General features: G+C 35.8%; 1 protein-coding gene across 3 annotated transcripts in view; it reads right to left on the reverse strand.

Moving 5' to 3' along the window:
• LOC109053098 (netrin receptor DCC-like) overlaps positions 1 to 13,204 on the reverse strand; it is a 199,352-nt gene that overhangs the window by 109,719 nt on the left and 76,429 nt on the right. For all 3 annotated transcript variants that reach the window (XM_042751244.1, XM_042751241.1, XM_042751233.1), the window contains exons 3-5: positions 9,156 to 9,443; positions 3,736 to 3,886; positions 2,572 to 2,708 (exon numbers count right to left, since the gene is read on the reverse strand). In XM_042751244.1, the coding sequence (XP_042607178.1) occupies positions 2,572 to 2,708; positions 3,736 to 3,886; positions 9,156 to 9,443 (576 nt within the window). The remainder of the gene's footprint in view (positions 1 to 2,571; positions 2,709 to 3,735; positions 3,887 to 9,155; positions 9,444 to 13,204) is intronic.

Raw genomic sequence — 13,204 nt, forward strand, 5'->3', positions numbered from 1 at the left:
TATGAAGCTGAACACAAACACTGAAACCTAAGCTGATCTACAAACAGCCAATCAGATCTGAGGAACAGAACTAACTGATGAATAATGTATCACAGGGCTTTAGCAGCATCCAATCAGAACACAGAATCCAAACCATCTGCTTTATAAACGAACTAAACATCTACAAATCACACAAAGCTGTGAAAATCTCACGTAATCAGCGCTGAATGTGAACAGAGAGGATGGCAAAATAAAAACAAAAACAAAACCTCACTTCAAAGAGTTAATGATCAAACAGAGAATTTCACAAAGGAAGATGAAACTCATGGAAAATGAGAATCAGATCAACAAACCAGAGTTTCTTCACCAGAAGTTTCCTCAAAAACGCTTTAATCCCACAAAATCTAAAGAGAAAAACATGTGTATTTTAGTGTTTTTATTCACGGACTGACGAGCACCATCTGACGGGATTCAGCAAAGGTTATATTCAGAGAAATAAAATTCATCATAACAACATTTCAGTGAAGTGTATAAAATAATTTACAGTAGCAATATTATCAAAATAGCTACAAACAAAACAAATAAAATATGTTTAAAAATAAGACAAATAATTAAAAGATATAATAAAAGTATTTTTTTTTATTTTAAATTAAATACATTATAAAATAATAACAATACCAATAACAAAGAGTTTTTAAAATATTTAATCTGATATTTGATTAAAAAAAATATATATTATTTTTGATGGGGAAACTTTATTGAAAAAATGCCAGATTTTATAAATAAAATAAAATTTGTTTTGTTTTGTTATTTTAGTATCACTGACATACAACTTCAGTTTTTTTTATAACTTCAGTTAGTTATTTTGTATAGTTTCCATATACATTTTAATTTGTTATCATTTTATTAATGTGTTTGTAAGTGTGTTTTTGTAATTGTAATTGAAATTAGCTTTTTTATGTCTACAGTAGTTTTTATTCATTCGATTTTAGTTTTAGTTATTTTAGCACATCAAGTTGAACTAAATGAAAATTAGAAACATTTCCTTGGCAATTAGCTGAAATAAAATAGTTTGTTTATTTATTTATTATTTGTTTGTTCATATAAAACACATTTAAAAACAACAGAAACCAAAGTGCCATACAGGTAAGTTTTTTATACACTGTATTTATTTTATTTCAACTAACACAGATGGTTTCAGACATTTGTTTTTAGTTTTTGTTAACCAACATAACCCTGACCAGACTTACAAAAGTCACATAAAAGTAATATACACATGGGTAAGTCTTGTTCTGACGGGAGAAAAGATGCTGTTAATCACATGAAGCCCAAACGCTGATGACTCTTTGAGTTTAGGAGGAAATGTGTCTCCACAGCTTCAATTACACCCACACCTCAAAAATAAGGAGCATGTGACGCAAAAAACAAAACGCTTAACCGATCCTCTGAGACTACGAGCCTGAGAACATCACAGACGCAGCGTGCTTTTACAGAGAGAATCTGAAGGGCATTCGTGCAAAACACTTGAGGTTAAAAAGCCTCTCTGAATGAGCACTGAGCGCCCGTCTGCACACGAGACAAAAACACGCTATATTTATGAAGGCCACTGAGGCAGATGAGTCCTTTAACTAGTCCAAAGAACTTATGTAATAAACTCTAATCGATCACTGAGTCACAAGAACTCGGCTCATCTGAGAGACTGTCAGCTCACGTCTTCAGTTGATCTCAATCCACTTTAGTGAAAAAGTGAAAGTGAAAGTCGTTCAGGATTCATTCCACTGGAAAAGACATGAACTCAAACACAGAAGTCTGGAATAATTACCTTTTTTTAATGTTTTTTAAAGAAGTCTCTTCTGCTCACCAAGGCTGCATTTATTTGATCAAAAATATAGTAAAAATTTTGAAATATTTTACAGTTTCAAACAGCTGTTCTCTATGTGAATATCTGAAACTGTGATACATTTTATTTTTCAGGATTCACAGATGAATAGAAAGTTTAAAAGAACAGCATTTATTTGAAATAGAAATCTTCTGTAACATTATAAAGGTCTTTACTGGCACTCTTAATTAATAAGTATCTTAAATATCTTCGATAAAAGTAATCTCAAACTGTTTTCAACATTGATAATAATCAGAAATGTTTCTTGAGCAGTAAATCATCATATTAGAATGATTTCTGAAGATCATGTGACACTAGAGACTGCAGTAATGATGCTGAAAATACAGCTGCGCATCACAGAAATAAATTACAGTTTAACAGAGATTCACACAGAAAACAGCTGTTTTACATTCTAATAATATTTAGCAATTTTTGATGCATTCTTGATCAAATAAGTGCAGCCTTAATTCACAATTATTTCAAACCTCTTACCAGAAGTGTATGTTGTTACAATCTCTTTCAGTTGCATCACGATCATAAACTTGTTAAATACGTGAGCATCTAATGGTGACGTATGAGTGAGATTTGTAAGATTTCCAGTGAAAAGAGTCACAGATGTGAGTAAATGAAGCCAGAATGATCAAATGTGCCTGTTTTATAGTAATGAGTCAGTGTTTTCTGATCTGAGGGTTATTAAACAGGACTAAACTCACCGAGCACGGAGAGCTGGCAGGACGCTGAGATGTTCTGCTGTTTGTTGTGAGCGACGCAGGTGTATGTTCCCGAGTCGTCGTCTGTGACGCTGCTGATCAGAAGGTTGCTGGCGCTCAGGAGAGAGTATTTCTTTGATCTGACGGAGAATCAGACACAGAAACACCGTCAGACTCGACAGAAGAAGAGAAAACCATCATCACAGCTGAAGAGAGTCGCTTCTCTCATCCGACGCATCAATAGAAGATTACCATAGAGATCAGCTGAATACACTTCAGTAGCACTCAAAAGTGTGTAAAATATGAATCTATCGCATTATTATTGCCATATAGCGTGATATATAATATTGCCATATATGCTACAAGATGTAACATTTAGTATCTCATAACATATGTCTATTAAAACAACATATATACAAACATCTGTATGTTTTCTGATTTCTTTTTTTTTTTTTTTAAATACATGTCTATCTATTATATTTACTATATAATATCAGCATTGATTGGCAGGTTTTAGGATGGATACAAATGTACATGACATATATATATATAAATGTATACATAAACATACAAATTTTTATGGGCTAGATATATATGTGTTAATATATGAACTTTTTCCAAATTCTAACAGGTTTCCTACATGTTTTTACTTTATATGACACTATATTTCATGAATGAAAATTTACTTTATGCAGATATAAAGGGGCGGAACATTTTTGGTAAACATTCCAAAAGTTCTCAAAAATTCCCAAAAGTTTCCAAAATTTCCGGAAGGTTTCCCAGACATTTTCCAATCCTTTGCAACCCTAATGGGGTAATGGGGGGAGTAATTTATTTGTTTATTTTATATTTTATAAAGATTTTTTTTTATATAAAAAATATTTTTATTCATCAAGTATAAATTAAACTAATTAAAAATGACACTAAAGACTGTCAAACTGGAGACTAGAAAATTCAGCTTTGATCACACAAATAAATGACATTTTACAACGTATTTACATAAAAAAAAACTGTTATTTTTAGTAATATTTCACTGTTTTTAATGTATTTTCCATCAAATAAATGCAGCCTTGATGAGTAGATGAGACTTTTCTGACTTTTAAAATCCCCAGGCTGTTAAAGGCAGTGTAGATATAACTGAGTTTATAGTGATGTGTTTCTCCTCACCTGCTCTGGATCAGCTCGTCTCCTCTCATCCAGTAGAAGGATGGGTTGGGAAAGCCGGAGGCAGAACATTCTAGAACCGCATCTCTGCCCTGAAGAGTTGTGACCTTCTGAGGCCTCTGGAGGAATGTCAGCGCTCGCACTAGTCCGGGCTCTGCACACACACACACACACACAGGTCAGCAGCGTTTCCTGAGGCAAGTGTGTGTGCATGTTTAATCTGAACACACACTCAAGTCAGTTAAATGCAGCAGCTGCAGTTGTTGCTCGTCTAGTTGCTGCATGTGTGTGACCTCTGAACGCTGAGCTCAAACGTTGCAGTGTTCACGTCCTGAAGCCTGCAGCAGTATTTCCTCCCAGAATGCCCCTCTTCGGCCCGTCTCTCCCTCCAGAGACGCTTCCTAACAGCCCCGAGCCAAAGATCAACATCCACTACACACACGTGATTACAGCGGAGCAGAAGGTCAGCAGGAACAGCTGAGAGTCCATCTGCGAACGGTTAATAATCGCAGGAGGATCTGCAGTCTACACTCACATATTCAGATTTTAGAGTATCAGTTTAAAGAGTATCTCTCTCACACACATACACATATATACACACTCACACTCACTCACACACACACACACACACACACACACAAAGTTAATCAAAAATACACATTAATAGTGTATATAATAATAACAAATAGTGTTAATGATAAATCCCCTGTGATGTTTGTACTGGCTACTGTATACAGGCCACCAGGGCACCATACAGACTTTATTAAAGAGTTTGCTGATTTTACATCAGAGTTAGTGCTGGCTGCAGATAAAGTTTTAATTGTTGGTGATTTTAATATAAAAGATGTATTGGGATCAGCATTTATAGACATTCTGAACTCTATTGGGGTTAGACAACACGTCTCTGGACCTACTCATTGTCGAAATCATACTCTAGATTTAATACTGTCACATGGAATTGATGTTGATGGTGTTGAAATTATGCAGCCAAGCGATGATATCTCAGATTATTATTTAGTTTTGTGCAAACTACATATAGCTAAAACTGTAAATTCTACTTCTTGTTACAATTATGGTAGAACCATCACTTCTACCACAAAAGACTGCTTTGTAAGTAATCTTCCTGATGTTTCCCAATTCCTTAGCATATCCAAAACCTCAGAACAACTTGATGATGTAACAGAAACTATGGACTCTCTCTTTTCTAGCATTTTTAAATACAGTTGCTCCTTTACGCTTAAGGAAGGTTAAGGAAAGCAGTCTGACACCGTGGTATAATGAGCACACTCGCACCCTAAAGAGAGCAGCCCGGAAAATGGAGCGCAGCTGGAGGAAAACAAAACTAGAGGTATTTCGTATTGCTTGGAGGGAAAGTAACCTATCTTGAAAAATAAAGCATCAACAAGTGTTGACATTTCCCAACAGCACAGCAGTAATGACTTTATGAACTACTTTACTTCTAAGATCGATACTATTAGAGATAAAATTGTAACCATGCAGCCGTCAGCTACAGCATCACATCAGACAGTGCACTATAGATCCCCTGAGAAACAATTCCACTCATTCTCTACTATAGGAGAGGAATAATTGTATAAACTTGTTAAATCATCTAAACCAACAACATGTATGTTAGACCCTATTCCATCCAAGTTCCTAAAAGAGGTGCTTAGTCATAGATCCTCTTCTGATTAAGCCTCTCATCAAAAAACCACAACTTGACCCCAAAGAACAACTTTATTTACAGACCGATCTCGAATCTCCCTTTTCTATCCAAGATACTAGAAAAGGTAGTATCCTCAGAATTATATTCCTTCTTAGAGAAAAATGGAATCTGTGAGGATTTCCAGTCAGGATTTAGACCGTATCATAGTACTGAGACTGCTCTCCTTAGAGTTACAAATGACCTGCTCTTATCATCTGATAGTGGTTGTATCTCTCTATTAGTGCTATTGGATCTTAGTGCTGCGTTCGACACTATTGACCACAACATTCTTTTGCACAGACTAGAACACTTTGTTGGCATTAATGGAAGTGCATTAGCATGGTTTAAATCATACTTATATGACCGCCATCAATTCGTAGCAGTGAATGAAGAGGTATCATATCGATCACAAGTGGAGCATGGAGTACCGCAAGGCTCAGTACTAGGGCCGTTACTCTTCACGGTTTACATGTTACCCTTGGGAGATATCATCAGGAAACACGGTGTTAGCTTTCACTGTTATGCTGATGATACTCCGCTCTATATTTCTTCGCGGCCCGGCGAAACATACCAATTTGAAAACTAACGGAATGCATAGTCGATATAAAAAACTTGATGACAAGTAATTTCTTACTGCTAAATTCTGAAAAAACAGAGGTGTTAATTATAGGGCCTAAAAGCTCTGCATGTAATGACCTAGAACGCTGTCTAAGCCTTGATGGCTGCTCTGTCAATTCTTCATCATCTTCATTTTCCATCTCAAAAATATATCTAAATTACGACCTATGCTCTCAATGTCAAATGCAGAAATGTTAATCCATGCGTTTGTGACCTCAAGGTTAGATTATTGAAATGCTCTATTGGGTGGTTGTTCTGCATGCTTAGTAAACAAACTCCAGTTAGTCCAAAATGCAGCAGCTAGAGTTCTTAATAGAACCAGGAAGTATGATCATATTAGCCCTGTTCTGTCAACACTGCACTGGCTCCCTATCAAACATCGTATAGACTTTTAAAATCTTGCTTATTACTTATAAAGCCCTGAATGGTTTAGCACCTCAGTATTTGAACGAGCTCTTGTTACATTATAGTCCTCCACATCTGCTGCATTCTCAAAACTCTGGCAATTTGATAATACCTAGAATATCAAAGTCAACTGCGGGCGGCAGATCCTTTTCCTATTTAGCGCCTAAACTCTGGAATAACATACCTAACATTGTTCGGGAGGCAGACACACTCTGTCAGTTTAAATCTAGATTAAAGACCCATCTCTTTAACCTGGCTTACACATAACATACTATTACACTTCTAATATCCAAATCCATTAAAGGATTTTTAGGCTGCATTAATAAGGTAAACCGGAACCGGGAACACTTCCCATAACACCCGATGTACTTGCTACATCGTTAGAAGAATGGCATCTACGCTAATATTAGTATCTATATATATATTTATATATATATATATGTATATATATATATATATATATATATTAGTGGTGGGCATAGATTAATTTTTTTAATCTAGATTAATCTCACTGTAATCTTGGAATTAATCTAGATTAATCTAGATTAAAATGGCTCATTTGAATTCTGCCGAAGGCATTCAAATTATGTTCAATAAGATGTACTTGTTAGTACTGATAGAGCTGTGCTGCTCTCAAACATAGTAGTTTGACGACGACTCTTCCCCTGCGCTACATTGTTTGGCCCGGCATCTTCAGATTTAGTTGTTGGTTGTGTTTGCGTTTAGGTGGTACTTGAGACTGGAAGAACTCCTACAGTAAACTAATTCCGCATTGCACAAGTTGCAAACAACCTTACGCCTGTTTCACACACACTCCGTCTGCAGTGCATATGCGTTGCATATTTTTTTTTATTTATTTTTTTTACGCACAATGTTAACGGATTCCAGTGTTCACGCGGTTGTGGTCCTTCAGTGCGTTCCAGAAGCTGCACGGAAATGCATTAATTTCACAATAAATGTATACTGATTAAAGCCTACTGTTTTTCAAACGCAACACATGGGTTTTGGCTAGGTTTAAAACAAGAAAAAGAGCACCTTTAGATAAACGAGGCAACATGATATAGGCCTTTGCACTTTTATGGAAGCAGAAAAACAAAGTTCATTAAGAACCGTGCGATTGTTTGTAATAAAGATTTAAATGCAAAAGGCACGAGAGTCGATTGTTTCTGTCAGTGGTGCTTTAATTTTAAATATTTGCGATATCCCAACAAGAAAAGTAGGCTAATTGTTGTGTTTAAATGTTTTGCCGCTTGCTTGAGCAGCTTAAACCTAGAAGTCAAATGCATGAATAATATGTTGTTTATATTTATTAAGTATAAACTAATGTCTATGATTATGAAAGACTGTTACTGTTCTGTGATAAGAGTCACAATTTATTTTTTATTTTTTTACACATGGTTTGAAATATAGAATAATGAACAAATGTTGTGTTTGTGGACTAAACAGCCGCGGATCAGTAGCGGACTGCAAACGTGTCCTGTGTGAAAGCACAATGAGTCCGTGCTGCTTCTGCACCACATACGTAACGCACATGCACTGCAGACGGAGTATATGTGAAACAGGCGTGAGTCTTGTTGAGGTTTTTTTTGGGAAGCTTGGTAATTTCACAATAGGCATACACACAGGTTCGCCCGATAAGAGTCTCACGTTAACGCAGCAGGTCAACGCCGATAACGGCCCACCACTAATATATATATATATATATATATATATATATATATATATATATATATATATATATATATATATCCACACATCTACGCCACCAGATCCAGTATGTATCCAGCCCAGATGGTGGATTAGCACCTAGAAAGGACCTCTACAGCCCTGAAAGACAGCGGAGACCAGGACTAGAGCCCCAGAGACAGATCCCCTGTAAAGAACTTGTCTCAGAGGACCACCGGGACAAGACCACAGAAACAGATGATTCTTCTGCACAATCTGACTTTGCTGCAGCCTGGAATTGAACTGCTGGTTTCGTCTGGTCAGAGGAGAACTGACCCCCGACTGAGTCTGGTTTCTCCCAAGGTTTTTTCTCCATTCTGTCACCGATGGAGTTTTGGTTCCTTGCCGCTGTCGCCTCTGGCTTGCTTAGTTGGGGACACTTCATTTACAGCGATATCGTTGACTTAACTGCAAATTTTTGCACAGATACCATTTAAACTGAACTGAGATGAATGACATCACTGAATTCAATGATGAACTGCCTTTAACTGTCATTTTGTATTATTGACACACTGTTTTCCTAATTAATGTTGTTCAGTTGCTTTGACGCAATCTTTTTTGTATAAAGCGCTATATAAATAAAGGTAAAAAAAATTAATAAATAAATAATCATGATTGTTTTATGTATAAAGTGTTTTTGAATTTCTGGCCAAAGTAAATATATCATGAGTTTTATTTTTCATATGAAATGACTCGATGTTGTTTCATAATTTGCGCTGTTATTGAACTGAACTGATCTGAATAATGACTCTGTTGTCTTCTGTAGAGCTGCTTTACAGATGAATCTGAATTTCTTTCACAACTGACAAATTTTACAACATCAACAGTGTCATTTTCCTGTTTATCTCTGTGAATCAGCTTTGAATCGGTCTGTATTCAGTAAAGCGCTATATGAACACACTGACTCGTAGCGGTGAGTGCGTCAGAAGCGTGTCCAGCAGCACTAGTTAGTGGAGGTCAGCGGGTCACTCACCCGGGAGGACGCGCAGGTCTGCGTCTGTGCCACTGCGGGAGCTGCTGGGGTTCTCTGCTAAGCAGCGGTATGTGGCCGAGTCCGGCGGCTGAACCCTGCTGACCTGCAGAGAGCCGGAGGGCAGGATGACCACTCTGCTGTCAGGGTCAAAGGTCAAGGGCAGGTCCTCCCTGTTCTTCTGCCAGCGCACCACGGGCATGGGCTCACCGGTCACCTCGCAGCGCAGCAGGGCAGTGTCGCCCAGATGAGCCGAGACAGACTCGGTGGGGACCACCACGCGCAGAGGACCTGAGGGAGAACCACATGACAGAGAGAGCGTTAAATACATGCTTACCTTTGTCTGGAGCAGACGCTTGGGAGAGAGATTGATTGATTCATTTATTGTTTGTTAAACAGGGACAGTACAGATTATCATCAGAGCACAGTATTGAGCTGCCAGTGCTTCTCTTTGATATCTGATAGCTTGTTTGTTATAAAATAAAAATAAAAACAAATGAATGAATGAATAAAAATGAATTAATTAATTTAAAAATTAAAATAGCATAATTTGTCTTTACATCAACTCACTAACAATCTAACAGAGGAAAAATGAATAAAAATAAAAATGAATGAATGGAAGAATAAATAAATAAAAACTACAATAAATGAATAAATAAATACCTAATAAAATTTTAAATAAATTGTCGGTACAACGACTGACATTCTAAAATTTAAAACACAAAAAATGAATAAAAAATAAGCAAACAAATAAATAAATAATTAAAATCACATTAAAACAATCTAGATCGATCTGACAAACAATCTAATGTTTAAATCTTGTAGAGATAAAAAAAAATTGAAAATTAATGATTGCATGAATAAATAAATAAAAATAAATGATAAAAAAATGCTCAATTAATTCTTAAAAATAAAAATAACTGAAATATCAACACAACAGCAACTGACAAACAATCCAAAATTTTAAACACGTAGACAGAAAAAAAAATGAATAAAAATAAAAAAATGAATGAATGGATATATAAATTAATTTAAAAAAAAAATAGGTGAATACAAATTAAAATAAATTATTGTCAGTACAACAACTGGCAAACAATCTAAAATAAAAATGTAAAAAATGTTGTTCCCTTGTAATTAATTGTGAAAAACACCAAAGTTTGTTCAGCCTACTAAATGTGTGTGTGTGTGTGAATAGTTCATGATTAGTGTTCTTATGTTAATGTGATTCTGTTCATAATAAGCTTGTGGCTGTGTGTTTACAGTGGACTGTGCATTACAGCAGCTCACATGGGAACCACAATTATTCCTCAGCTTTAGCCAACAAAATGTGCTGCTGGAGTCCTGCGTCTTATCGCACTGATTATTGTTAACATCGTTCCCTAACTGCCTCCAATTACGCTCAGCAGCGCGCTAGCAGCCGACGGCCAAACAAACACACACACACACACACACACACACACACACAGCCGTATGTAACCTCTGATTACTGCCACAGCACATCAGTGAGTTCAAACGAGGAACGCCAAACAGATTGAGACTAATATATATACATAATCATCACTTACAGACGACTGCAATCATGAGATCTGAAAACAAGCAAACTATGAATCATCATATTAGAATGATTTCTGAAGATCATGTGACACTGAAGACTGGAGTAATGATGCTGAAAATACAGCTGCACATCACAGAAATACATTACACTTTAAAAGATATTCACACAGAAAACAGCTGATTTACATTATAATAATATTTCACAATTTGACTGTATTACTGATTAAATAAATGTTTTTTTGTGTGTGTTGTAAGTGTTTTTTTTTTTTTCTGTTGTTGTTTTTTTAATTCCAGCACCTGAACTCACTGTGACCTGGAACAGCATCTCCATCACACACACACACACACACACACACACACACACACACACACACACACACACACACACTCGTGTGTTATGAATGTGCTGAATGTGAGCGTTTCCTCTGCTGATGAGAGACACACTGCGGCCCGTGATTACAGAGCTTCATTATCTGCTCTCATTAAGAAGGTGTTCATATGCAAATGAGCGGGGAGAGCGTTTAAATCTAATTAACACAGAGAGAAAAATGAGGAGGAATAATTCAGCTTCTACATTCCCAAAATAGAGCGAGAGAAAATAGGATGATGATACCACGGGAGAACGAGAGAGAGAGAGAGAGAGAGAGAGAGAGGACGAGTGAGGAAACTCCACTGACTCCTACATTCATCCTCGTGTTTAAAGGCGCTGTAAATCACTTCAGATGTTTTACTAAGTTCAAGCTCACAGCTTTTCTTCAAAACTCATACTAGTAAATCTTGAAAAAAAAAGCTCTGATTAAATTCAACTACAGTCAAATCTGAATCTACAGGATGATTGACAGGCAGAGAGTGTTTCTGATTGGCTACACAAGCACAAGCCACTCCCACTGACAACAGAACAATGAGTCAAACACACAGATGTGATTTCATCAGCTTCTGTCAGATACAGCCGAAGTTAGAAATATTCTCAAAAAATAAAATAAAATAATAAAAAAATAGAAAAATACTTAAATGTTAAAAAAGTCAAATAAAATGAATAAAACAAAGGAAAATTAAAATAAAATAAAATAAGTCAATTAAATAAAAGCTAAATGAAACTAAATGAAAATTTAAAAAAAATTAATGAAATTAATATTACATTAAAAATTAAATTAAATGAATCATTTACAGCACCATTAATTAATGTGTGTGCTCATGACTCTGGATTCATCTGCAGAAGCAGAAGCTGATTCTCTGACGTTCACACTCGTTCCTGGACTCGTGTTCAGCAGCACGTTCAACACGCAAACGTCTCAAAGCTTCAGAGCTTCTGCACGGATGTTCCGATCCTTTCATTTGTGTCTGCTTTCATTACAGAGACTCCAGCATACACTGATTAGGAGCCCTAATATTAAATGAGCTAAAACATTTGCATTTCTCTTTAAAAACTGTTTTTAAAAACTGAAATCAGTCAAAATATTCATGAGCCAATTATCGTCAGGAAAGTCACAGTACAAAGTCAAACCAATGGCACACTTCGTAACAATGTTTAATAACGATTTTTACCACCATTACACACCAGAAATAATAAAATAAAATAAAATAAAATAAAATAAAATAAAATAAAATAAAATAAAATAAAATAAAATAAAAAAGCAGTAAATAATACAATTAAGAAATTAAAATAATACACAAGCCAATAAAATAAAATAAAATAAAATAAAATAAAATGAATGAATAAAACAAACTATAATATCATAATATAATTTTCATTGCCAATGATTATAAGGAAGGTGTTGGTAAAAGTCAAACAAACAACACTCTTTGTATGACTGTTTAAAAATTATTTCTGCTGCCATTATGCCAGTATTTTATGGCATAAAAATGCTCTTTCTTTCTTCTTCTTTTGTTCAATGTAACCTGGCTTACACATAACACACTAATATGCTGCTAATAACCAAATTATTAATTTTGAATATTAATAATAACCAAAATTAATATTGTTAATAATAATAATAATAACCAAATATAATAATAATAATAATAATAATAATAACCAAATATAATTTTGTTAATGCTTCTTATAGCACTAAATAAATAAATAAAATAGTCAGGAAGGTCATGGTATACAGTCACACAAACAACATGCCTGTTTAACAATGATTCCTGCCAGCATTAATCCAGTATTTTACTCAGTCCACACAAAGGCCAGGACCCTCACAGACTAATTAAGCTCTTCTTCTTAAGCATGCAGTCTAATGACCCACAATGCTTTGCTGCAGAGCAGCGGCCGCCCACCTGCTCACCTGCCCGTCTGCGTCTCTGATAATCACAGAGTGTTTCGGCGGTCACTGCTCTGCTAATTGGCTGCGCGGCGGGTCGTTGTCCGTCAGTGGCGTTCGTTACACCGGGCCTCATTAGCAGAGCAGAGACACCGCTGTATGCAAACCAGTTCAACAGGAAGTCAGCAAGCCACTGAAGGAAGTCAAAGACTGAATGTGTCAACTGAAACCAGACAA

This window comes from Cyprinus carpio, chromosome A5 (genome assembly GCF_018340385.1).
Source record: "Cyprinus carpio isolate SPL01 chromosome A5, ASM1834038v1, whole genome shotgun sequence".
Classification (NCBI taxonomy): Eukaryota; Metazoa; Chordata; class Actinopteri; order Cypriniformes; family Cyprinidae; genus Cyprinus; species Cyprinus carpio.